The sequence below is a fragment of the Triticum aestivum genome, chromosome 7D (genome assembly GCF_018294505.1).
Source record: "Triticum aestivum cultivar Chinese Spring chromosome 7D, IWGSC CS RefSeq v2.1, whole genome shotgun sequence".
Classification (NCBI taxonomy): Eukaryota; Viridiplantae; Streptophyta; class Magnoliopsida; order Poales; family Poaceae; genus Triticum; species Triticum aestivum.
The window spans coordinates 276,635,388-276,660,750 of record NC_057814.1 but is presented as its reverse complement, the minus strand read 5'-3'; the positions used below and the strand labels follow the sequence as shown (position 1 = coordinate 276,660,750).

At 45.5% G+C, this 25,363-nt stretch overlaps 1 protein-coding gene across 2 annotated transcripts; it reads left to right on the top strand.

The window, feature by feature from the left end:
- Positions 1–769: 769 nt before the first annotated feature.
- LOC123170007 (ubiquitin carboxyl-terminal hydrolase 19) lies at positions 770–15,559 on the top strand. Of its 2 annotated transcripts, none has more exons than XM_044587857.1 (11): positions 770–1,491; positions 4,465–5,386; positions 5,459–5,541; positions 6,843–6,928; positions 7,015–7,177; positions 11,887–12,007; positions 12,109–12,266; positions 13,256–13,340; positions 13,521–13,733; positions 14,620–14,681; positions 14,789–15,559. In XM_044587857.1, the coding sequence occupies exons 1-11, from the start codon at positions 1,085–1,087 to the stop codon at positions 15,477–15,479; spliced, it is 2,991 nt and encodes a 996-aa protein (XP_044443792.1). In that variant the 5' UTR covers positions 770–1,084; the 3' UTR covers positions 15,480–15,559. The 2 variants fall into 2 exon arrangements, with proteins under 2 accessions (XP_044443792.1, XP_044443793.1); XM_044587858.1 differs by lacking the exon at positions 770–1,491 and adding an exon at positions 1,646–2,247.
- The last annotated feature ends 9,804 nt before the right edge of the window (positions 15,560–25,363 follow it).

Below are 25,363 nucleotides of genomic sequence, written 5' to 3'. Positions count from 1 at the left end.
GATGCTCCTAGGGTGGAGGCCATGGCGACGAGCGAGGAGCGAGGATGACGGAGGGGATGTGGGGATCGAAGGGAAAGGGGCTAGGGTTGTGCGGCGACTAGTGTGGAGTGGGTCGACTGGAAGAGAGGGTTGAATTGGGTGCGAGCGCGCGGTGCGGATTGGGCAAATCGTTCGGCACACGAAAACGGGCAACCCAGCCAACCGGCCGCCTCGCGAGCCCACCCGTCATTAGACAATGAAAATGACCGTGAGATGAAAATCAGTTTTGACCACTGTGAAGATCCAACGGCTCAGACACACTAGAAGACAGATCCGACGGGCAACGAAGCTCCAATCGAGAAAGCTCCGTGAAGTCAAGTTGGCTAGAAGCCTTATATAGGTTTAAAATAAATAATGACAATATATTATATTACTCCCTCCGTTCCTAAATATAAGTCTGTGTAGAGATTCCACTAGATAGACTACATACGAAGCAAAATAAATGAATCTACACTTAAAATACATCTATATACATCCGTATGTGGTTACTAGTGGAATCTCTAGAAAGACTTATATTTAGAAACGGAGGAAGTAGTTAGCAGTTGGCCGTAGTATTAACCATGCTTTTATACGGCCGGTTGCAAATGCCGCGAGCCCATCTGACCGTGGATACGCGCACGCGAACACGCGCCTTGCGGGGAACCCGTTCCTTTCTTGTCTTCCACCTCGTACGGTACCCCGCCGTTAAACTTGCCCCGTCGCCCACTTTTTTCACCTGCCCCCTTCCCGAAGGCGTGGTATTATTCTTCGAGTGCCAAGGTGGAAACGGATGCCGCTACCTTCTCCTTCTCTTCCTCCCTCCCCCTGGTTGCTGCCGTCTCTCCGTCACTTCCAAAGACCAAAACAAAACAAAACCCTGACCGGAGGAAAGGGGATTTTTCTTTTGGATTGGAAATCTCCGAGCCCTAATTTCCGACCGATTTGCTCGGGCAAGTGCACAATCGGGCCGCGGATCCATCGTTTGGAGTGGTGGTGGGGGGCGGGTTCGAGATCTATGCGCCTGAGAGGGGGCTGGGGAGGGAGAGGGGTGGGCTGAGAGGGAGCGATGGCAATGGCGGAGGCGGCAGGGTCGTCGACGGCGGCCACCGCGGTGACGGTGGTGCTGTTTATCGTGGTGCTAGTGGTGGCGCTACTGCTGCGGCAGAGCCTGCGGCGCGCCGCGGAGCGAAGGGAGGAGGTGCGGCGCCTAGCGCGCCTCGCGGCGGAGGAATCCGAGCTGGCGGAGCGGGAGTCGGTGCTCGCCTACTGCTCCGAGCTGTTCCCTGGCGTGCTGCACGCTGCGGATGTGCCGGAGGCGCCGATGTGGGCACCGCGGGAGGTGGTTTCACCGCAGGAGGAAGAGGAGGGGGTCGTGGAGGCGCCAGCGCCGCCACCGGCCGCAGCTGGGGTCTGCGCGGTGTGCTTCAGGCCGACGACGTTTAGGTGCAAACAGTGCAAGGCCGTCAAGTACTGGTGAGTTGGCTCAAACCCTGTTCCTAATCCCCTTTACAATTTGTGTAGTCTCAGCAGGTGATTTGGAATCGAGGGAAGATAGTCTACAATTTGTTAAATCCAGAGTGGAAATGCGCTGTATTTTCTAGAAATTTGGGTGCCAGTAACAATTTTATAGATCGACAAGATTTGGATTTTGTCGAATTTGTGTGTGGACAAGATAACTGATTGCCAGGTGAGCTAGGGCGATTTGTGATCATCCATTTAGCATGTCTCTAGGAACTCTGGTTTGATAAAGTTCATCTGGAAGGAAGGCCAGTATAGGATCCTAATGGCTCAGTTATGCTGTCATCATTGCTGGCGCCTCTCCTTGTAAACTTGAACATTTGTTTTTTATCCCTGACTTCAAGATACCTTCCAGTTGGTTCCGGACAACTAATATTAGTCTGCTGCCTTTTTTGTTAACCAACATAGGCCACACATCCTGTCTTAGGCTATTAACCATCCTAGCGATTCACATGCTTCTAGATGAACACTTACTTTTTAAATGTCACAATGTCCTGTTGTCATGGACCTTTCTTTGATTGATATGTTGGGAGATTTGTCCTATGACATAGCCAGAATGTCCCCAATGGTGAAGCACCGGTGGACGTATTCTTAGATAATGTGGAGCAAAATAAGATGCACATTTGACTCAGTGCATGAGGCTCGATCGATTGGTTCTTTGCATGAGCGCCTGTCCTTTCTCTGCTCGTACAGAAAGGATGCCAATCCTGGGTATGTAGATTTCAACAAGGCCAACACCTTTCTCCCCGTGTTAATCTCTTTTGCTTACCACGGCATGTGGGTCAAATCAATCAGCCGATGATAATGCTATTTGTTCATATTCATGTTGAGTTCTTAGTGTTTTTGAGAAGAAGATTCATTATTTATCATTCCTGTGCAATTGATATCACTGGAAGAAACAAGCCATTGTTGCAAAGACTACTCGTATTATTTATTGTTTCTGTGCTATTGACAGAAACTAGCCTAAAAAAACACGTTTAACCATTATGTGCTGATATGTCATATACAGAATTTTCTATTGGGTTGCAACTTGAGAGTGGAAAAACAGAAAATTGACAATCACTATACTTGTAGTTATAATGTCAGCACACCTTATTGCATTACCACCACATTCATTTCATACAAACAAGCAAATAATGTCTTTATTTCTTCCATGCAACCTGTTACCTGTCTCAATTGAAACAAATAATGAAGACCTGATGTGCATGCAGCTAAACAAAATGTTGTTAGAACTGCTAGCTGTAGCTATGATACCAATTGTTAGAATCACTATCTTCTCTAGCTCTCACCCTGGACTCTCTCTAAAGAGATGTGCTTCACACACACAAAGAGCTACTACTAGCGGGAAGGTTTATATTAGATATCTCAATTGCCACAAGCTTACCTATTACATATGGGGTGCCTCTCCTTATATAGAGGCTGTAGGGACAGTGATACAGTGACCGTCCTGCTACAGTAACCAACACTGCGGCGGTACAGCTCATAGCTAGTTCATCTACTGCACAACTCATACCCAAGTAGATGACAACTCATATATAGTTAGGATAACTATTGAGTGATGACATATGCCATGCCATCATATTCTTCTTGGCTAAGGTTTCATGGTGTCCCTCAACATCCAACCCAATTTGGCTTCTTCCTTCTCATGCATGCATCTCTTTGGTATATATGACAAGATTAGTCCTAACAAAGGTTCCATGTGATTCTGAGAAGTGTTTACCAATGATGGAACATTTATTTATGTAATGTGCATACTGACATTACATAAGCTTATTACTTAATCATACTCCCTCCGTTTGGGTTTATAGGGCTGGATCTCCAGTACCAAGGCACTGACTCGTCTTATAATTAAGTAATGCTTCGACATCCTCTCCAAATCCTCCGTGCGTTCTCTCTCTGCCAGCCTGCGCCCAATAAAACAGCATGCATGCACAGCTGCCGCAGCCTATTTCTCTCACCTGCCTGCATGCGTTCTCTAACCTCCTTGCATGAACCAATGAATAGCGTGCATGCAGCAGCCTAGTTCTCCATTGCTTGCATGCGCAGCACAATTAAACGCCTGGTCTAACAAATCTGGACGGAGCATGCTGGCCAGCCGGCCTTTTAAACCCAGACGCGGCGGGGGGGGGGGTACCATCTGGCTAAGTAATTTGTATTGTCATAAAAATGTTTTAATACAAAAAATACCCTTGTGTGTTAAAATTGAATGCGGTTTACTCTACGTTCAAGGATTAGATGTATAAGAGTCGCGAGTGCCTATACATACGGTGTTTGGTGGTGAGTAAATGCACCAGCTGACAAGTGATGCTACAATATACTTTGCACTCAATGTTTTGTGAGCAGCAGTATGGCTGTCAAAGAATTATCTAGAAACTTCCTCTGTTGACCATATTAGCTCTGTTGGCCGTTTTAGCCCCTATGATAGACGTTTTACTAATCCACTTTTGTTGGGAATAGAAGGATGATTGGTACACCACTGTGCACTTTTAATTTGCTTTCCTAAACCTGAGAACTTTGGTTGTCCAACTGCAGTAGCTATTGGCTGAATTTAGGCATGGCTGGTTACTTTTCCGATGGTATTGTTAGTATTTTTCATCCTGTTCTGAACATTTTTTTAATGCACATGTCTTTTTTTGTGAACTTAACAGTATGTTGATATGGACAAATTGACACTTGACTGATTTCCTTTGATTCATTACCAGTGGAACATTTGAATAAGAATCCTAAATGAATATACATGCACATGACTTGGTCTGCTGGATGAGATGTGATGCCTATCTCAGTAAAACCAAGTAATGTTGCATATTGTACATGAATAGTAAACATGCTATGTGTCGAAAATCCTAAACTGCGGTTCAATATTGTGCGTGGTGTACAAAAATTTAACTGTGTTACTTGTTCAACCTTGTGACACCTTCCCTTTTGCAGCTCATTCAAATGCCAGATATCCCACTGGAGAAAAGGTCACAAAGATGAATGCCATCCACCAAGTGCTAATGCTAAGCCAGATGATGGAGCTGCAATTTCTGTTGCAAAGGAAGGAAATGTTGAACACCGAAGAGCTTCTGAAGAGAATGTAGTGGCTGGTGTACAACCCGTGGCTGAAATTAGTGTACCGGTTGCGGCTGAGTCTGAAACTTCTGGCACAAACCATGTTGTGAAGAGCTCAAATGATAAAAGGAAAGATACGCCTTTCGAAGGGGTATCTGCTACCACAGAGATCCCTGAAAAGGGCAATTCTGACAATGTGGTCAAACTTGGTCAAATTACCCCTCAAGTAGCATCCTTTGACAGTAAAAGGGCAGAATCAAATACCAAATCTACCAATTTTGTTGGAAATAGTTACGTGAAGGACTTAGATGATATATTGGTTCATAAATCTCAAGTTTCTGCACCAAAGATGAGTGGCCTTACCAGTTCCATCCATGAAGATATATATGTTCATTGTAAGGACCATGGCAACGCTGAGGATGCTGATGTTAGTAAGGATTGCTCTCGGATTAATCATATTAGAAAACCTGCAGATAGGAGCTATTCCCAAATGGCTGCAACTGCCGTACCAGCACCCAAAAGTTCTAGGACTTCTCTTCGCGTGGAAGTTGAACCGTGCAAAATAAAAGCTACTGGTGAAGAAAAGTCTCAAGGCTTGAAATTAGTAACGCCAGTATTAGCTGTTGATAAGGTTTCTTCCATCCATGGTGGCCGGTCTGTAGCACCTAATCCATCAAGAAGGGCTGATAATCCAACAGATAGAGGAGGTTCAGCAGCAAATAACCTTGCGACATCTTTGAAGAAAATTGTCAGGCAACAAACAACACCAAAAGTTGTGAGGCATTATCCTTCAGAGTTGGTAAATATAACTGAATGACTCTGTAGTTAGTAATTTATTTTCTTTTATTTGCTACTAAATTCTGCTTTTCAGACACTTTTTCCATATGATGTTTTCATCAAGCTCTACGACAAGGTTGAATTGCGCCCTTTTGGTCTTCATAACCTTGGCAACAGGTAAACATTGAATTACTGTTTCTGGAATGTAACAGTTGGGAGATTAACTGCATGCTTTGTATTTCTGTGAAGTTTGTCGCGTAATTTTTTTGTGTAGGCATCTCTAGCTTTTAATCCAGTGTTCAGGAAAGCGTTTTTAAGCGACGCTTAAGCGCTGAGCGATGGCAAAGCGCTTCGCTTTTGCCCTAAGCGGTAGATTAAGCGTTTTTTATTTAAATTTGACCAAAATTTGGCAATTTTTGTACTACTTCTGCTGGTCTGCTTGTGCAATAATGGCAATATGCTATTTATCTTATTACTAGGCTATGTTCAAGAACTATTTCCTTCATATTTTGGCAAAATTCTGTCCACATGATATCTGTTAGGTTACGTCTATTTGAACTGAACTGCATTTTAGTTGTTATTTTGCTTGCTATGCGAACCTGATATGTATTTGCTGTTGTGTGAACTGTATTCCAGATGCTACTTCAATTACCCATGTGCCATGCTTCCTATTTTCATGTGTATATCATTCAAAATCTGTCAAATTCTAGCCAATTTCAAAAAACGCTTAAGTGCGATTAAGTTGCGCTTAAGCGCTCATTGCTCTAAGCTGTGGCCTTCCGCTTCGCTTACGCTTTCCGCTTTCTTGAACATTGTTTTAATCTGTTTGCAACTTAGTTTTTACTTCCGTTGGAGTCTGGTTGACATGAGTAGATCTTATCTGGTTTGTTTCCCTAGGGCCAATCATTAATTCAATAATCCGTTGCTAAAGATGGACTTATTTCCCACCCACAACAATATATGAAGTGATCAGACAAATATGCTCCAGCATGCTCTGATAGTGTTTAATGGCATGATATTGTTGCTCTACTACTTTTTTGTCATGCTGTTGATAGACTTACCTACCAGTACATGGAACTTTAGGCCTCCTTTTTTTCACAGGATAGGAATATCATAGGAATAGGAAAATCATAGGAAGTGAGATGACATATATCTCAATTCCTATAGGGAAAGAGATGTCATTTGATGCATAGGATAGGAATCTTTCAATTGAGTCTAGGCTAATGTTTTTTTTCCTTTGAAATGCGAAGGATTGGTTCCTATCCTACATAGGAATAGGAACCCATTCCTACAAACCAAAGGGCTCCAAAGAAATATTTCCTACAAAATTCCTATCCTTTATAATTCCTACAAAATTCCTGTAAACCAAAGGAGGCCTTATGTTAAACAAGATGTTGTCGCATTAGTTGAGATATTTTGTGTAAGTTGTTATGTGCCCCCCTGTCTAACATGTTTTTCTTCTTATTTTTCTCTTGCAGCTGCTATGCAAATGTTGTTCTTCAGTGCTTGATGTTTACTCGACCACTTACAACATATCTTCTGGGAGGGCTTCATTCGAAAAATTGTAAGTGCCTACTAAGTTTCTTATGTCATTCTTTTTCTCCATATTGCACTTGTTTGAGTAACTGCATAGTATCTTGTGTTTTCTAGGTTCCAAAAAGGCATGGTGTTTCATGTGTGAATTTGAAAGACTTATTGTGGAGGGCAAGCAGGGCAAGACTGCTTTATCACCAACTGGGATACTGTCCCATTTGCACGAGATTGGAAGTAGCTTTGGTCCTGGTAAACAAGAAGATGCTCACGAATTCCTTCGGTAAGAAAGCGATCATTACATTTTTTCATCTATGTTGGTTATTTACAGTTGACACTTTCAGAAACTTAAGCTGGAGTTTACAGAGAAGCTATGAATATTTTTATGTCAAGTTTTTCAATATAAGGTTTCCACAATAATTTGGCTCTTAAGTTGAATCTGCCAATGTTATACTTCAAATGACCAATTATGACGTGTTAGTGGATGGTAAAATTACTGACATGCTCTGCGTGACACTTTACTAATGGTGGATGAGGTATTTTGCAATCACAGAAGTTGAATGAGGAGAGGTGTACCAGCATCTCGTCTCTGCGTGTCGTAGGTTGTGGCGACGCTCTACTCCAGACATTGACCAACCCTCCTCTTCTAGTCACTTACACAAGCTGGGCCTTATGGGCCTAAGTGGTGATGGGCCAGGCCCATACCGGTTCAACACTCCTCAAGATGGGTGGTAGATATCTATGAACCCCGTGTTGTCACATGCAAGTTACAGTCCTTTGTTCCTAGTCCCTTTATCAAGCAATATGCAATTAGCTGCCCAGTGCTGACATGATTAAGACCATCAAATTTCTCCTTAATGAAGAAGCGATTGGTATCCACATGTTTTGTCGTATCATGTTGAACTGGGTTATTGGCAATGCTTATTGCTGACTTATTGTCACACCACACTCTCAAGGGTCCCTTCCTCAGAAGTTTCAACTTGCTCAGTAGGTTCTTCACCCAGGGCATCTCACTCAACCCTTTAGATAATGTCTATTACTCAGCTTCTGCCGCTGATCTAGACACAACTGTTTGTTTCTTGCCCCTTTAGATAATCTCTATTACTCAGCTTCTGCCGCTGATCTAGACACAACTGTTTGTTTCTTGCTTCTCCATGACACCAAATTTCTTCCCACAAACACACAATAGCCTGAAGTTGATCTTCTATCATCTGGATCATTCTCATCAGTAGCAAGAGATGCATTTTCAGGATTACCTTCATCAGTGGAGGCTCAGTGAGCAAAGTCTCCATAGGCAGCATCATCTACTTCTCTGCCCTTTGACGTCCCGTTGTCCCCTTGAACTGCCATGTGTGCCCTCTGACCACCTGAGTATCCTGAATACCCACTTCTGCCTCTAGCAGTCCTCTCACTTCCCCATCTGCTATTTCCCCTGCCTCTGCCATGATTTGGACGGTTGAACTTCAGGTGGCCTTTCTCCCCACAGGTAAAACTGTCCCTGCTCTCTTTCCACTCCCTGCGCTCAGTAACGGTAAACGTCGAGGCCAGCACAACTCAAGAGATAGCCGCACCTCCTCTTGAGCTATCGCTGCAATAGCCCCATCAATAATAGGCAGGGAAGTTTGATGCAACAGGTAGGCCTTCCTGCCATCAAAGCAAACCTTTGAGCCCCTCCAAAAGTTGCAGCACATGCCTGCATGCCATTCACTTGTGCCCTGACTCGATGCTTGGCTGCATAGTTCCAGAGGATCACAATTATCCTGGTCTGCCTACAGTGCCTGTATCTCTGCCACATATGCCATCACTGACATGTCACATTGACGTAGATGACGAATCTTCCCATCAGTTTGAGATATGAGGATGACATTGCCCTTGTCGGAGTACTGGGTGGACAAAATCTTCCATATCTCAGCAGTACTGGGTGGACAAAATCTTCCATATCTCAGCAGCCTGTTGATAGCCCATCCACGGAGTGTCCAATAGGGGGTACTACCGAGTTCAACAGCCACCCAATAAGCAGAGAGTTGATGACCTTTCACTTCTTTCCCTCCGGACTAGCCTCGCCGCTTGGTTCTTCAATAGTACCCAACAAGTTTCCATCCAACTCCTTGCTCCACAGCCAACATTGCTCTCCGAGACCAGTTCAGATAATTGGTAACCCTCTCTAGCTTGATGTCAGTGGGCAACAGCTCGATCTTCCGAACCACTTCCCGTCGAGGAATGATGGCCCTAAAATTCAAGCCCCCCTCCTTGGAAGTGAGGAACAGTGTGAGCTTCTCGATAGCCTCAGCAAGGCCTTTCGGATTACTCATCTTCCCGACCAGCTGCACACAGCAACAACGTCCCCCTTCTCTTCCCCTGGCGAGTAGCTGCGTGCAACAGCTATCACTTCCAACAGAAGCAGCAGCAATTCAGCCCTCAGCAGTTCCAGCCTCCTCTTCCCTCCCCAATCACCGCACATATCTCCGGCAGCAGCAGTACATAGCATACGACCTCTGTCTTCCTCTGACCAAGCCGTGCCATCGCCACGTCTCCCGCGCAGCCCCGCCACGCAGCTCGCGCGCCACCTCCGCATCTTCCGCGCTCGCATGCAGTTGCTTGCGGAGCTCCCTGCCAGTCGCCGCACAGCCGCGAGACGAGTCCCTACCGCTGAGATGAGCCCCGCCGCTGGCTAGGGCCATCAGGCCTAGGCGTTGCCGGCGTCTGATACCATGTTGAATGAGGAGAGGTGTACCAACAGCTCGTTTCTGTGTCGTAGGTTGTGGCGGCGCTCTCCTCTAGACATCGACCACCCCTCCTCTTTCAGGTCACTTACGTGAGCTGGGCCTTTATTGGCCTAAGTGGTGATGGGCCAGGCCCGAACCGGTTCAACTATAGATTATGTCGACTTCCTTTTAGGTCTCAGTTTGTGAGGCAACGATGTAGCATACTAGATTAGTTTGGCAATCTTTGTTCAACTGCGCTACTAAAATTTTCAATTTTACCTTTTCCTGTTAAACCGAAGGTTAGTTGAAGTCAACCCTTAGAGCATCTCCAGCCGTTGGCCCCCCAGGGGGCGCGGAAAATCGCCGCCTGGGGGCGAACCGGCGCTAAAAATCGGCGTGGGGGCGATCGGGTTCCCAGCCGCCGGCCCCAGGGTCACCCCCAGTCGCCTTTTTTAAATGTTTTCAAAAATAAATTCGGCTAAAATTTGGCAAACATTACAGAAGATTCGGCAAACAGGACACAAATTTTGGCGTTCTTCATTTTTTTACATAGAAAACCTAGAAGTTACTAAATAAAAGAACTCGCTGAGCGCGGCGTAGTCGCCGTCTTTGCCGCCGTCGTCCTTCTCCTTCTTCACGGTGCTGGACCCCTGCCCGGGGTCGCCCTGGTCGACAGGGGCCGGGGGCGGCGCGTCGTCGTCGCTGTCTTCGAGCATGATGACGCCCCCTTCCTTGCGCCCACGGCGGCGCGCGGCGATCTCTGCCAGGGCGCGGTGCTGGCGCTCCATCTCCAGCCGCGCCCAGTCCTCCCGCGCCCACTTCATGGCCGCTTCGTCGTCGAGCTCCGGCTCCGTCTTCACGGCGGCGAGCCCCGGCTCCATCTTCGGCTTGACGAAGCTTGGAGGAGGCATGCCCGCCCTCGTTGATGACGATGCCGGCGCTGCGGGTGCGCCGGCCGAGTGGCGTTTTCGCGGGCTCGGCCTTGACTCCGAAGATCGCCGGCGACCCGGAGGAGTGGGAGGAGGAAGAGGAGCCGGTCCTCCTCGAAATCCATTGCCCGCCACTGCGGCGGGGGACCAAGGCGGCAGGGTACGTGAACGGCGGCTTGTATCCACCCTCGAGGTGCTTGAGGACGGCCTGAAGCGTGCGGCCGGGGGCGCCCCACCACAGGCGGCATTCGTCGCTGTTCTTCGTTCCCCGCACCACTGGTGCGTTGTTGGTGGAGGCCAGCCGCTCTGCCTGCCGGCGTTCGAAGTAGGCCGCCCACGCCTCGTGGTTGTCGGCTGCGTACTCCGGGCGGGCCCGCTGCTTCTCCGTCAGCGACGCCCGCACGCGCTCGACCTCGCCGTTGAAGTAGTTGGGGCGCGTGACGTCGGGCAGCGGGGCACTGGGCCGCCCCCGGCGCTGAGCCTCCACCGTCCCGGTGCGCGCATGTCGGGAGGCGCCGGGTAGTTGGCTTCGTGCAGGAGATGGGCTTCCCAATCGTGCAGAGAGCGGCGGCCGAAGCCGTTCGCCGCCGCCCCATCTCTGGGGAACCTTTCGCCCATCGTTGGCGGTGGCTGTGAACGGGAAGGGAGAGGAAAGAGGGCTCGTCGGCGGCGGCAGTGCATGGGGAGAGGGGGGCTGCGGGGCGGGTCTGTCCACCGGCGAGGGAGGCGCTGCTTTATATAGCGGCGGGGGGGGGGGGGGGTGGCGCCTTGTGTACGCGTGGCGGGGAGGGGGCGCGACGCCGCACAGCGCCGCCCGTGAGGAATCAATGGAAGGCTGACCGGCGGCAGCCTTGGCATTGATTTCCCCGCGGGAAACCGAGGCGATGTGAGGACGACGAGGCGCGTGTCGCTGACTCGGTGGGCCCGCCTTTCTTTCGCGCCCCCCAGCGTGCTGGGTTCGGCCTGGGTGCGTCGGCGCCAATTTCGGCCCTAACCGGCGAAAACTGGGCTCGTCGGGGCGCGACTGGGCCGTTTTTTGGGCGCCGGCGCCGAAAAAGGGGCCGGGGGGGGGGGGGGGGTGGGCTGTTGGTGGCGCGGCTGGAGATGCTCTTATCAATGAATTCATCAGTTGTTTGGAATTCATTGTTCAAACCAGGTCTGGTTGACATTCTTATCAATGAAATATTGTCTTTGTGTCAAGTAGAATACCTGATAGGACAGTTACCTAAGAATGGCTTTTTCAGTATGTTTAGTTTTGGGGAATGACCTTGTCGAAAGTAAAATAGTTAATTACTTTTGGCAACTCCTTTCTCCAAGAGTTTTTCTTAATGGCACCACATTAACTGACATGTTTACAGGCACTCAATTGATGCTATGCAATCTGTATGCATCAAGGAAGCCAGAAAAGGTGGCGCTCATTGTTCAGCAGAAGAAACCACACTTGTACAACTAATATTTGGGGGCTATCTGAGATCTAAGGTTCTCTTTACAGAACAGCTTAGATTTTATTATTTTTGTATATTCAGTTACCTGAGGCCACCCTGTGTCTTATTGATTATTTTACTCTGTTTCTTTCATAGATAAAATGCACAAGGTGTCATATTAGTTCTGAGCAATACGAGCGTATGTTAGATCTTACTGTTGAAATAGATGGTGACATCAGTTCACTCGAGGAAGCACTTCAGCGGTTTACATCTACAGAAGTCTTGGATGGAGATAATAGATACCAGTGCAGCAGGTAATGTCACTTCGGATCTTTAGCCTTCTGTACTGTTCATCCTGTGACCTTTTATCCACCTATCAGAGTCCTTGAGCTATCACTGAAACTATACCAAGCCGGGAGTTGAATTGAGGGTTGAAATACTTTGCCATATCATCTAATCAGGAATTTTATGGAGAAATAGAATCATTACCGTACAGCAGACTTGAACAACAGAAACATAATTGAAAGGGAAATAAAATAAATGGTAGGTATATTTTAAAGTTTGAGAGTGCTAGCCAAGAGTAGGAAAAAAAGTCGAACATTGCAAGATAACAAAATGGCACGACAATACCAGTTTTTATTTGTACTATGAACATGGTATGGATTTCTTCTGTGGAAAATGTTGGTCGTGTGATTTTATGCCTTTTGCTATGTTGTTTTCTTCTATTATGACTACCTAAGATGGTGTGTGGGGCCATGACATTTGGATGGTTTTCAATGTAGACTGCTAGAGTGCTCTGAATTGTATCAGGCTGTTGTTTTACTCAAAGTTTGAGTGGGTAATTGCTCAATGGATTGGATTGTTAGTCATGAACCAGATATGTTGATATGTTTAAAGGTTCAAACGAAGCATGTAAATATGACAGTATGAAATATTGTAAATTTTTGAGAGAATCTTTTTCCTTCTTGCTGTTGCCTTCTACTGCTAGTTGCTGATTTGATAATATACAATATTGCAATTGGAGGATCAATACTTAAGAAATTAGCATGTTACCTTCTTATACCTTAGTGTTGACAATATACCAACTTCCTTTAGGGCCGGCTGAAATAATAAGGTAGGTTGTATAACTCTGATTGGAAACATTGTTCACTTCAATGTTTCTAGAAGTCAGATGTTGTAGCTTATTTTATTCAATTCATTATACTATATAATGAATTATGCAAGGATTGAAATTGCTGCTTCTCTTTAGTCTTGCTTTCTTTTCTCCTAATGCTATTATTCTTAACTTGACCCTGTATGTCAGATGCAATTCCTATGAGCGTGCCAAGAAGAAGTTGACAATATCGGAAGCCCCAAATGTCCTGACTATTGCATTGAAAAGATACCAGGTACCATATAAAATACCATCTTATTGAGGGCTAGACGCCAAACACACTTGCATAGCTCTCTTTTGTGTTGACATTTGAATCGTTGTATTTGTCCTTTTTCTGGAGTTCAATTGTTTTAGTTTTGATCAAGTCTTGCAAATTGAGTTCCTCTAATTTTGTTCCCCCTTCTTATTTGTACAGTCTGGCAAGTTTGGGAAGATCAGCAAAGCCATCAGATTCCCAGAGACCCTGAACCTATCTTGCTACATGAACTCAACTGATGACAATTCTCCTGTTTACAGCCTATATGGAATGGTTGTCCATCATGATGTCATGAATGCTGCCTTTTCTGGTCATTACGTATGTTATGTCAAGGACACACATGGGAAGTGGTACAAGATAGATGACAGTCAGGTATACTTGCTCTTTCTGGACATATCAAGACGGGGTTATGCCTGTCTGGACGTTAACAATTTTTGAAATCATTTTTTTGGTAAACCTATTTCCATATTTAGTATCTGTTTGTTTTAAATAAACGAGACTGCCGGTGCGGATTTTTGGGACATAGTTCTAGGCGCACCTTATATAACATTTTAATTTTAAAAATTATAAAAAAAATCAAACAATTCAGAAACTTTTTTGTGGCTAACTTGGTCGAGTGTTCTACTCATGTACTCCCTCCGTTCCTAAATATTTGTCTTTCTAGAGGTTTCAAATGGTGACTACATACGGAACAAAATGAGTGAATCTACACTCTAAAATATGTCTATATACATCCGTATGCGGTGACTTTGAAATCTCTAAAAAGACAAATATTTAGGAACGGAGGGAGTATGAAGTTTCGCGAAGAAATGACTTCGGTACTTATGGGAGAAAAAACACAAAATTGCAATTTCAAAAAACTTGAATAGTAACTTTTATATAGAACCAAGTTTATCCTTTTTCCGCACAAAAGACCACGGAAGTCATTTCTTTGCGGAACTTTACATGTGAGTATAACACTAGACCATATCTGTTACAAAAAAGAACTGGAATTGTTTGACCTTCTTTATATTTTTGAACTTTTTTTTTTCAATTAGGGTGCGCCTAGACCCAGGTTCCATTTGGTACTTTTTTTTGCCTTATTGGAATAGCAATCAGATTACACCTCTTATCCTAGTGATCATAGTGTATATTCTTGTAATGCAATAGTGAAAACAAATTATTTGGCTTCAACAGTGACTGCGTCGGTATCGGTGTTGCGTCGGAGTAATCAGATAGCGATCCTGTATTCTGAATAGCTGGTCTTTGCTGTGTGCAGGTCAAACCTGTATCTCTGGAAAATGTAATGTCGAAGTGTGCATACATGCTGTTCTACGCAAGGTGAACACCACCATTCCTCTTCTTTTTTTATAGATACCAGCAATTTCATGCGCCTTCCCATCAGGTTTCTTACCAGTACATTCTGAATCCTCCATTAACCATATCAGGTGTTCACCAAGGGCGCCAAACTCTGTACGACATGCTATGATGGTTAACGACCCATCATATGCGAAGAAGGCCAAGCATAAGCCAAACTTGGAGCAGACACCATTGCAACGGGGTTCCTTGAACAGACACCAAGGTGGTGAGTTGCATAGAGATCACATTACAGATAACCTCATCCGCAGATTTGATGAATTTGGGGACGCACCATATCCAGCGGCAGAATCACCAAGCCCAAGTGAGAGCTCGTCGTTGTTCAGCAACTCTGATGCTGGGTCACACAGCACCGTGAGCACAGATAGCAGTGAAAGCACAAGGAACTCAACCAGCACTGATGACTACGAACAGTACTTTTTTGGGAGCTCAGATCAAATGTATCTGGGAGGCCCTAGAGGGGCACATGAGGAAATCGGCTATACGAGCTATTCTCGGTCGAGATCTGCCTTGGGCACCAGCTCATCAGGCCAGGAGGTGGATGAAGAGAGGTCTGTGGAGCAAAGGTTTGAGGTTAGTAGAGGGGGTTGGCTTGAGGGTGGTGAAAGCTCACCCTTGTCGTACACTGACCAAAGTAAGGAACACTTGTTAACAGAACAATATAGGCAGTTTGGTGGTAGTGAGCATGACCCTGGAGAAGCCAGGGGCAGTGTCTTGTTGAGAAGATCGGCTAGAGAAAAAACCGCCCAAACATTTTATTGATGTGGAGGGTTTGGGTTGAATAATGTAGCTTCTGTCATTACCTCGTTGCAGTGGAAATATGAAAATGGGCAATTCGTAGAGTCGTGTTCCAGAAATGCGAAGCAGTTTAGTTCTTGTTCTTTGATATCGTCTTTGTAGCAGTTTCTCAGATTACAGTGCGCACACCTGATGAGTGATGACACTGGCTAAATTGATCTGCTGCCTTCAGTCGGGCAGATGAATCTGGTCTCCGCGGTAGGCGGCTAGCCAGCAACATTGATCACGGATATGCGACTAGGTACACACTTGGATCTGGGGTGGGGTCGTGTTTTGCCACCTGAAATCTGCACCACGAAATACTCTGAGCCTTTTTTGAAACAAAACATCGCCTTTATTCATTAGAAATGACAGTTGCATTGTTAATAAGAAAAGTTACAATATTATTCATAGGTTCCTCAAAACAATCTCTAGTCACAGAAAATTTAGCTAATCTAGCAAGTTCATGAGCAACTTTATTTGCTTCCTTATTACAATGCTCAAAATTAGTATGAAGAAAATCGCACGCCATAAAATAACAATCATCGAAAACTGCCGCCGCCACTCCCATTGAATGTCCTTTATTCTTCATTGTGTCAACTACTTCCATATTGTTGGAGCTAACAACGTACATCCCGCCTTCTGTGCAAGTGATAAGCCAAATCTTAGAGCCAACGCTTCTGCTGTTAAGACATCTGCACACCAATTCATCCTCTAGTTCCCGCCAGTAATGAACCTTCCTTTGTCATCTTTAAGGACAGCACCTGCTGTACCTCTAAGCATGTCCTAATCAAAAGAAGCATCGACATTCAATTTCACAAAACCCAGGGGAGGTCTTACCCATCCCCCTGTTCTAATTGTTGCCCTTGAGAAATGAGCTTTAACATAATTTGCCACTATAGCACGGACTCCCATCGAGGTTTGGTAAGCATCTTGGGATTTTCCCTGATGAACTAGCGACCATCTATTCCACCATAAATATCAGGCTGTTATAACAACCAATTCATGTGCATTCTGGGTGCCTACTGTAGATAGCTCTTTCTCTGGCATAAGAAGTAAAAACTCAAGAATTGCCTCTCCCGCACGATCGATAACACAAGCTTTACTGATGGCCTCATGCAATCCTAGCTTTCTCCAAACTTCTTTCGCCTTCCGACATAGAAACAACATGTATTTTGTATCTTCTAGTCCATTCGAACATGATGGGCAGATGCGAGAAACTTTCATATGTCTATTAGCAAGTGTAACACGACATGGGAGTGTTCCGTGCAAGGTATGCCATATGAAAATCTTCACCTTTGTTGGACAAGATAATTTCCAAACCTTTCTCCAAATAGGATTGACATTTGTTTTCCCCATACCATTGTGTAGTTCAATTTCCTCCCATGTTGTTTGTTCCATTCCTCGAAGTAAGCTGACCGAACCGTGAAACACCCGTTCTCTGTGTAATTCCAAGTAATGAAATCTGTCATATTATGCATAGAGAGGGGGATCGCTAGCACCCTTTGAGCATCAACTAGCCACAATGTTTGTCTTACTAAATCTTCATCTCAAGAATTGGTGACCGGATTGATAAGGTCAGCAACTTTTGATAGCAGGTGCCCTCTTGTAGGAGTAATAATTTTCCTATTTGCACAGTTCGGGATCCATGCATCTTTCCAAATATCAATATTTAGTCCATTTCCAACTCTCCAAATATAACCATTTTTGAGAGAATTAACTCCCGCCATAATGCTTTGCCAAGTAAAAGAACAACCCTTTTTTAAACTTGCATTCATTAGGTCGCCATCCGGGAAATATTTGGCTCTCAAGACGGTGGCACATAGAGAATCAGGGTTATCAAGCAGGCGCCACGCTTGTTTGGCTACCAAGGCCAAATTAAAACAGTGTATATCTCAGAATCCAATTCCACCTTGATCTTTTGGTACACACATTTTCCACCACGCCATCCAATGCATTCTCTTCTGATTGTCTCCGTCACCCCACCAGAAATGTGACATCGCGTCAATGATTCCTTTGCAATTTCTTTTAGGAATTTTAAAGACGAACATGGCATAAGTTGGGATAGCTTGTACAACCGATTTGAGTAAGATTTCCTTTCCTCCTGCTGATAGCAGTTTTTCTTTCCATCCACTAATTTTCTTAATAATTCGATCAATTAAGAATTGGAAACAGTCGCTTTTGTCCATACCCATATTTGCAGGCATACCCAAATATTTGTCATTAAGGGCTTTAGTCATAATATTCAGAATAGTACAAATTTGTGCCTTGTTTTCCACTTTTGTGTTGGGGCTAGAAATATACTAGATTTTCCAATGCTCACCATTTGCCCCGAGGTCGCACAATAGGCCTCTAAAACTGATTTCAGTGCCTCCGCGTTCCTCGAGTTAGCACGCATAAAGATCAAAGAGTCATCCGCAAAGAGGAGGTTTGAAATTGATGATGCATCTCTGCTAACTTTAATTCCGAAAATAGTACCACTCTCCTCTGCATTAGGTAAGAGGGAAGTCAAGCCCTCCGTACACAAAAAAATGAGTACGGGGAGAGAGGGTCCCCCTGCCTTAATCCTCTAGAAGGTTTGAAACTTTTAGTTTCTTCTGTATTAAAACGAACCCGGTATTCCACAGAGGCAACACACTGCATAATCAAATTCACCCATTCTTGCTGAAACCCCAGTCTCAACATAATTTCCTTAAAAAAGGCCACTCCACTCGGTCATATGCTTTGTGCATGTCTAGTTTGATTGCACACAGGCCCTCTTTACTAGTCCTTTTTTTTCTTTATCTTATGGAAACATTCGTAAGCCACTAAAAATTATCTGTAATATTCTTTCAGGCACAAAAGCACTTTGGGTAGGGCTGATTATATCTGATAGGATTGTCTTCAGACGGGCAGCAATCATTTTTGAAATAACCTTATACACCACATTGCATAAACTGATCGGTCTAAATTGAGTTACCTTTTCTAGAGAGTTGACTTTTGGGACCATTACAATCGCAGTATCATTCCAACCATCAGGTATAGAGCAAGTATTCACCGCCGAGAGAACCTCACCAGTTAGGTCATCCCCCAACATAGACCAGAATCGTTTCTAAAATATGGCGTGTAAGCCATCAGGACCTGGTGCCTTTAAATAACCGATATAAAAAAGGGCTTTTCGAATCTCCTCTGCCGTGTATGGGGCGAGCAGAACGCTATTCATTTCATCTGTAACTTTTCTTTTGACAAGACAGAGAACCTCCTGGTTCGGTTGGTTAACTTCTGAGGTAAAAAGGTTAGAAAAATATCCCATAATGTGATTCTTCATCTTGGTGTGTTTTACCCAAGCACCATTATCATCAAGCAATTTTTTATCTGATTTCTCTTCTTTCTAGCCGTTGCTGCATTATGGAAAAAGAGGTGTTGCAGTCACCATGCAAAAGCCAGTTTGCTCGACCTCGTTGTAACCAGTATATCTCCTCCTGTTCCAACATATTTTCAGTAAGGACAAGAGTCTTCTTTTGACGCGCAAGGGAGTCCGCATTTATAGGTCCCCTCCGTAGCTTTTCTAACTCTTTTTTAGTCTGTTAATTCTTTTTTTGGCCCCTTTAAAATATCACGATCCCACGTTTGTAAATCTACATGCACCGATCGTGTTCGGTCAGCTAGAGACGGCCTGATGCCCAACATCTTCGCTTTATCCCATGATGTACGTATGATTTCCATAACCGTCTCTTCTTTGAGCCATCTGTCTTCAGATTGTTTCACTCGACTCTTTGGGCGATTAAAAATATTATCATCAAAATATTTCGTGTCTAATATGAGAGGACGATGATCCGAGTGTACATGCTCTTCGTTTATGACCGCAACCCGAGGAAATTTATTTGCCCAATCCACATTACGAACCGCTCGATCCAATCTTTCCCTGGTTTCGCCTCTCCTCCATGTGAACAGATCACCTATACATCCCATATCATCCAGGCCACACTCTCCCAAACAATTACGAAACTCTCTCACCATTGCATTTGGTCTCGCATTCCCTCCCTCTTTTTCCAACGAGAGTAATATTTCGTTAAAGTCTCCCAAATCCACCCAGGGGTGGTCGCCCTTATTATGCAAGTTACGTATATCATTCCACGACAAAGCGTGATCATTCCAGTACGGATGGCTATAAAAACCCGTAAAACGCCACTGTACAGTATTCTCATTCATAAATAGAACATCAATAAAATTACTTGACTCATAATTCAAAACAACTTTATTCATCTCATGATAAAACAAGACAAGGCCACCAGTCCGACCATCGCTCTCAACTACAAACATTGAAATCAAAATTTAAAACACGGCAAAACTCATCGGCTTTACATTTATTTAAATGAGACTCTGAAAGGAAAATTAACTCTGCCTTAGTGCGCCCTTGTAGATCCAAGAGCTCGCGAACTGCCGTGGGTGAGAGCATGCAACGACAGTTCCCGAGGCAGCTCCAGGGGGAGCCAGCAGAGAAGGCCTACGATCCCGGCCCTCCTGGCCGAGCGACAGTCCTCCCTGTACTGGTTCTCCAGCCGTCCGGATGGCCGACGTCGTGGACGATGCAACACCTTTCTTTTTTACACTAAGATCACTTACAACTTTTGTCACCTTGACCACCATTCCATCAGTGGTCTGGGTGTGCAGTTGTTACTATATCTAGTGTACATAAGAGCTCTTCTACTAGGTGTTTTACCTTTCTAGTAGGCCTCTACACTGAGATTTTTTCCAAAAACGGCTACTCTACTCTCCTTTGGGATCCTACAGAACCTCTCAGACATGTGCCCTACAAGCCCACAATACTCACAATACGATGGCAATTTTTCGTATCGGACATCAAACTCGAGTTTTTCTTTGCTACCTAAGGGAGTGAATTCTACCCTACTTTTGATTGGTTCATGAAGCGGGATTTTCACTCGCACACACAGATACTTCTCTACTACCATGTGGTTTTGGTGTGAGACAGCGATCACCTCGCCTATCTGGTCTCCTAGGGACAAGCCCATATCTTTGGTTTTAAGCTCAAACAGGAGGTCATGAACCTGGGCCCATAAAGCCATGGCTCCAAGGTCCACCTCCGCTGGGTTACCCTTGCCGTTGAAGTCGGCGAAGATGATCCCTTCACGCTTATGGTGCCACGGCTGGGGCTTCAACACGAAGCGTCTATCCACGTCGACAGAGAAGTTGAGGATGAATCTCCCATCGCTGCTGGCCACCTCCTGAACGGTGACCTCGCCTTGCAACCTCCAAGCCGACTTGTTTGGCAGAAGGGATTTTCAAGCCCCTAGGGAGCTGGGGGTTGGAGGGGGTTGGGTGAAAGGAAGGGTAATGCAGAGCATCCTACGGTCATCCTCATGGACGTACCTTCGTCTCAAGACACCACGTGGACCCATGACTAGAGCTCGTGCAAGGGCTATCGAAACTGAGGTGTACTCGCTCCTCTCCGAACTCCCACATTCCACATGTGAGACAAGGCTACTACCTCAAGCAGAGACCTTGTGTGTGATCAGGTACTTGGAGAAAGGCCATGGAGTGGATACGACCAACGGACGTACCTTCGTCACCCAAGACACCATGTAGATCCATGACCGAGCTCGTGCAAGGCCTATCAAAAACGAGGTCAACTCACTCCTCTCTGAACTCCCACATTCCACATGCGAGACATGGCTACTACCTCAAGCGGAGACCTTGTATGTCATCAGGTACTTGGAGAAAGGCCATGGAGCAAATACGGCCAACAGACAAGATGGCGAGGACACCAAGCGCAAGACGCAAGAGGAAGAGCTCCCAGCGAGCTACAGCCACCGGACGCCCGACGCCCTAGGGATCAGCTAGCCAGAAGGCCCAGCCGACGAACGCTACATCGACCAGACGACCGACAAGTAACGGACGTCCGACACACTCCAGCGACCGTACGTCTGACAGCCTCCAGAAATCCTGCTCCACCAGTCTAGTACCAAAACACCAGAATGCCGACGTCCTCCAGACGACCGAGCCACCAGACATCCGATGCTCTCCGGAAACACGATGACACCTATCCAGAGTCGAATCACCAGAAGTTCGAGCCTTACTGGACGCCTGGTCCCTCGCGAGCAATCGGACGACCGACAACCGTCAGACGTTTGACACTGCCTACGCACAACCACTTGGGTTTAGACCCATGTATCCCCCTCTCTCCCTAGACTATAAATACCCCTTCACTTGGAACTAGGATTAGCAAAGGATTAGCTTAGATTTGAGATATAGCTTTTCTCATCCACTACCTACTCCCATGGAGTCCAAGGCCTCCATGTGAGATGATCCCATAGTGGATTCAAGACCCCATCATAGGGAAGATCCTTTTGGAGTCAAGACCTCGCTCCTTCAAGGATAGGGATGAACTAGTTACCCTTGTTACTTCCATGTGTTGGATTTGGATCCTTGTATCTCCTCTTTGTGTATGTGATTTATCATATGTGTGATTGGATCTTGTCTATTTGAGTGTTCATCTTGTGTTCTTCTCTTGTTTGCTCTCTTCCCCCCTCCAAGTGTGAAAAGATCACCTATTAGTGTCGGTGTATTAAACATGGGTGTTTATACCCCGACTATGCACAGACAGTTGCAGCCTTCCCGGCGACAAGGGCTTGTCGGAGGATGGCCTTTATAAACACTCAAGACTTGGTAATCAAATCCATGAAGAAGACCTCCAGGCAGGTCATCGAGAAGTACTAAAAATGTACTGAAGATCAAGACTCAAGTTGCCAGCAAGCTACGAGCCGGCAGGCTTCGGGCCAACGACCTCAAGACCGGCAAGCTTTGTCCCATCGCTCCAGTGTGGTAGTTGTTAGGGACTTGCCGACAAGTGTCGAGCGGGCAAGTGATTTGATAGAGCTTTTCGGGACACGTGGCAGCCCGCTGCCAAAGAATGACTTTATTGACACCGGTCCAGGAGGCGTGGCGAAGGAATAAAAGGTAGCTGGGCGAGCGATGCAGGTGGAGCTAGGCTCCCTTGCCGACATTCCTCCTCAGCGTGACACCTAATGGAGCATTAAATGCTCTTTTCCTAATCCATCAAAGTTAGGTATGATAGAACTGTAGCCACTATCTATTCTCTGTATTTACCATTTTGCCACTGTGGTATCCCCTTTCATCTATAAAAGGAGGCCCATGGCAACCTTTACAAAGGTCAACACCCTGTTCAATTGCACTGTCTAGCTACACCTCCTGAGCATGTTGCCGACAAGGTTGCGCTCTTTGTAACTTGGACATTCCCACTCATATAATCCACCAAAAGCAGGAGTAGGGTTTTATGCTTCACAAGTGGCCCGAACCTGGGTAAATCTTATGTGCTGATGTGCTCTTTGTGTGCCGCGTTCCCTTAGCCGAACCGCAAAGGGGCCTTGCTTGTCCCATATATTGCGTACGCTTCCATCTTTGGTGTGCCAGGTAGGGGGATCGCGTACGCGAATCTGCTCCAGCAGTGTAGGCACCACCTTCATCATTCATGGCGCCCAAGAAGGCCAAGGGCGCGGCCGCCACCGCACCTTCTGATGGAAATATGCCCTAGAGGCAATAATAAAGTTGTTATTATTACATTTTCTATTCATGATAAAGGTTTATTATTCATGCTAGAAATGTATTGACCGGAAACTTTAATACATGTGTGGATACATAAACAAATACCGTGTCCCTAGTGAGACTCTACTAAACTAGCTCGCTGATCAAATATGGTTAAGGTTTCCTAACCATGGACATGTGTTGTCACTTGATAACGGGATCATATCATTACAAGAATGATGTGATGGACAAGACCCATCCGTTAGCTTAGCATATGATCGTTCAGTTCATTGCTACTGCTTTCTTAATGTCAAATACATATTCCTTCAACCATGAGATCATGCAACTCCTGGATACCAGAGGAATACCTTATGTGCTATCAAACATCACAACATAACTGGGTGATCATAAAGATGCTCTACAGGTATCTCCAAAGGTGTTTGTTGAGTTGGCATGGATCGAGATTGGGATTTGTCACTCCGTGTATCGGAGAGGTATCTCTAGGCCCTCTCGGTAATACACAACACAAGAAGCTTGCAAGCAAAGTGACTAAGGAGTTAGTTACGAGAAGATGTATTATGAAACGAGTAAAGAGACTTGCCAGTAATGAGATTGAACTAGGTATGGAGATACTGACGATCGAATCTCGGGCAAGTAACATACCGACAGACAAAGGGAACTACGTATGTTGTCATAAAGGTTCGACCGATAAAGATCTTCGTAGAATATGTAGGAACCAATATGGGTATTGATACGTCTCCATCGTATCTATAATTTTGATTGTTCCATGCCAATATTATACAACTTTCATATACTTTTGGCAACTTTTTATACTATTTTTGGGACTAACATATTGATCTAGTGCCCAGTGCCAGTTCCTGTTTGTTCCATGTTTTTTGTTTCGCAGAAAATCCATATCAAATGGAGTCCAAACGGAATAAAAACTGACGGAGATTTTTTTAGAATATTTATGATTTTTGGGAAGAAGAATCAACGCGAGACGATGCCCGAGGGGGCCACGAGGCAGGGGGGCGCGCCCCAGGGGGTCAGGCGTGCCCTGGACCCTCGTGGCCATCCCGTAAGGCGGTTGGAGCCCTTCTTTTGCTGCAAGAAAGCTAATTTTCGGATAGAGACCGTGTCCAAAATTCAGCCCAATCGGAGTTACGGTTCTCCGGTTATAAAAGAAACAGTGAAAGGGCAGAATCCACAACGCAGAAACAGAGAGAGACAGAGAGACAGATCCAATCTCAGAGGGGCTCTCGCCCCTCCCATGCCATGGAGACCATGGACCAGAGGGGAAACCCTTCTCCCATCTAGGGAGAAGGTCAAGGAAGAAGAAGAAGGTGGGCTCTCTCCCCCTCGCTTCCGGTGGCACCGGAACGCCGCCGGGGCCATCATCATCACCGCGATCTACACCAACACCGCCGTCATCTTCACCAACATCTCCATCACCTTCCCCCCATCTATCTATAGCGGTCCACTCTCCCGCAACCCGCTGTACCCTCTACTTGAACATGGTGCTTTATGCTTCATATTATTATCCAATGATGTGTTGCCATCCTATGATGTCTGAGTAGATTTTCGTTGTCCTATCGGTAATTGGTGAATTGCTATGATTGGTTTAATTTGCTTGTGGTTATGTTGCTGTCCTTTGGTGCCCATCATATGAGCGCGCGCGTGGATCACACCATAGGGTTAGTTGTATGTTGATAGGACTATGTATTGGAGGGCAAGAGTGACAGAAGCTTCAACCTAGCATAGAAATTGATGCATACGGGATTGAAGGGGGACCAATATATCTTAATGCTATGGTTGGGTTTTACCTTAATGAACATTAGTAGTTGCAGACGCTTGCTAATAGTTCCAATCATAAGTGCATAGAATTCCAAGTCAGGGATGACATACTAGCAGTGGCCTCTCCCACATAAAACTTGCTATCGGTCTAGTAAAGTAGTCAATTGCTTAGGGACAATTTCGCAACTCCTACCACCACTTTTCCACACTCGCTATACTAACTTTATTGCTTCTTTATCTAAACAGCCCCTAGATTTTATTTACGTGCTCTTTATATTCTTGCAAACCTATCCAACAACACCTACAAAGTACTTCTAGTTTTATACTTGTTCTAGGTAAAGCGAACGTCAAGTGTGCGCAGAGTTGTATCGGTGGTCGATAGAACTTGAGGGAATATTTGTTCTACCTTTAGCTCCTCGTTGGGTTCGACACTCTTACTTATCGAAAGAGGCTACAATTGATCCCCTATACTTGTGGGTTATCAGGCATCCAGGTCCCACTATTGGTTATTGACCAGAGAGGCGTCTCAGTCA

Bases quoted from the DNA above. Each gene is read 5' to 3' on its own strand.
- LOC123170007 (XM_044587857.1), top strand. From the start codon at position 1,085: ATGGCAATGGCGGAGGCGGCAGGGTCGTCGACGGCGGCCACCGCGGTG. The intron at 5,387-5,458 runs GTAAATATAACT...TCTGCTTTTCAG, and splicing joins GGCATTATCCTTCAGAGTTG to ACACTTTTTCCATATGATGT. The intron at 7,178-11,886 runs GTAAGAAAGCGA...ACATGTTTACAG, and splicing joins GATGCTCACGAATTCCTTCG to GCACTCAATTGATGCTATGC.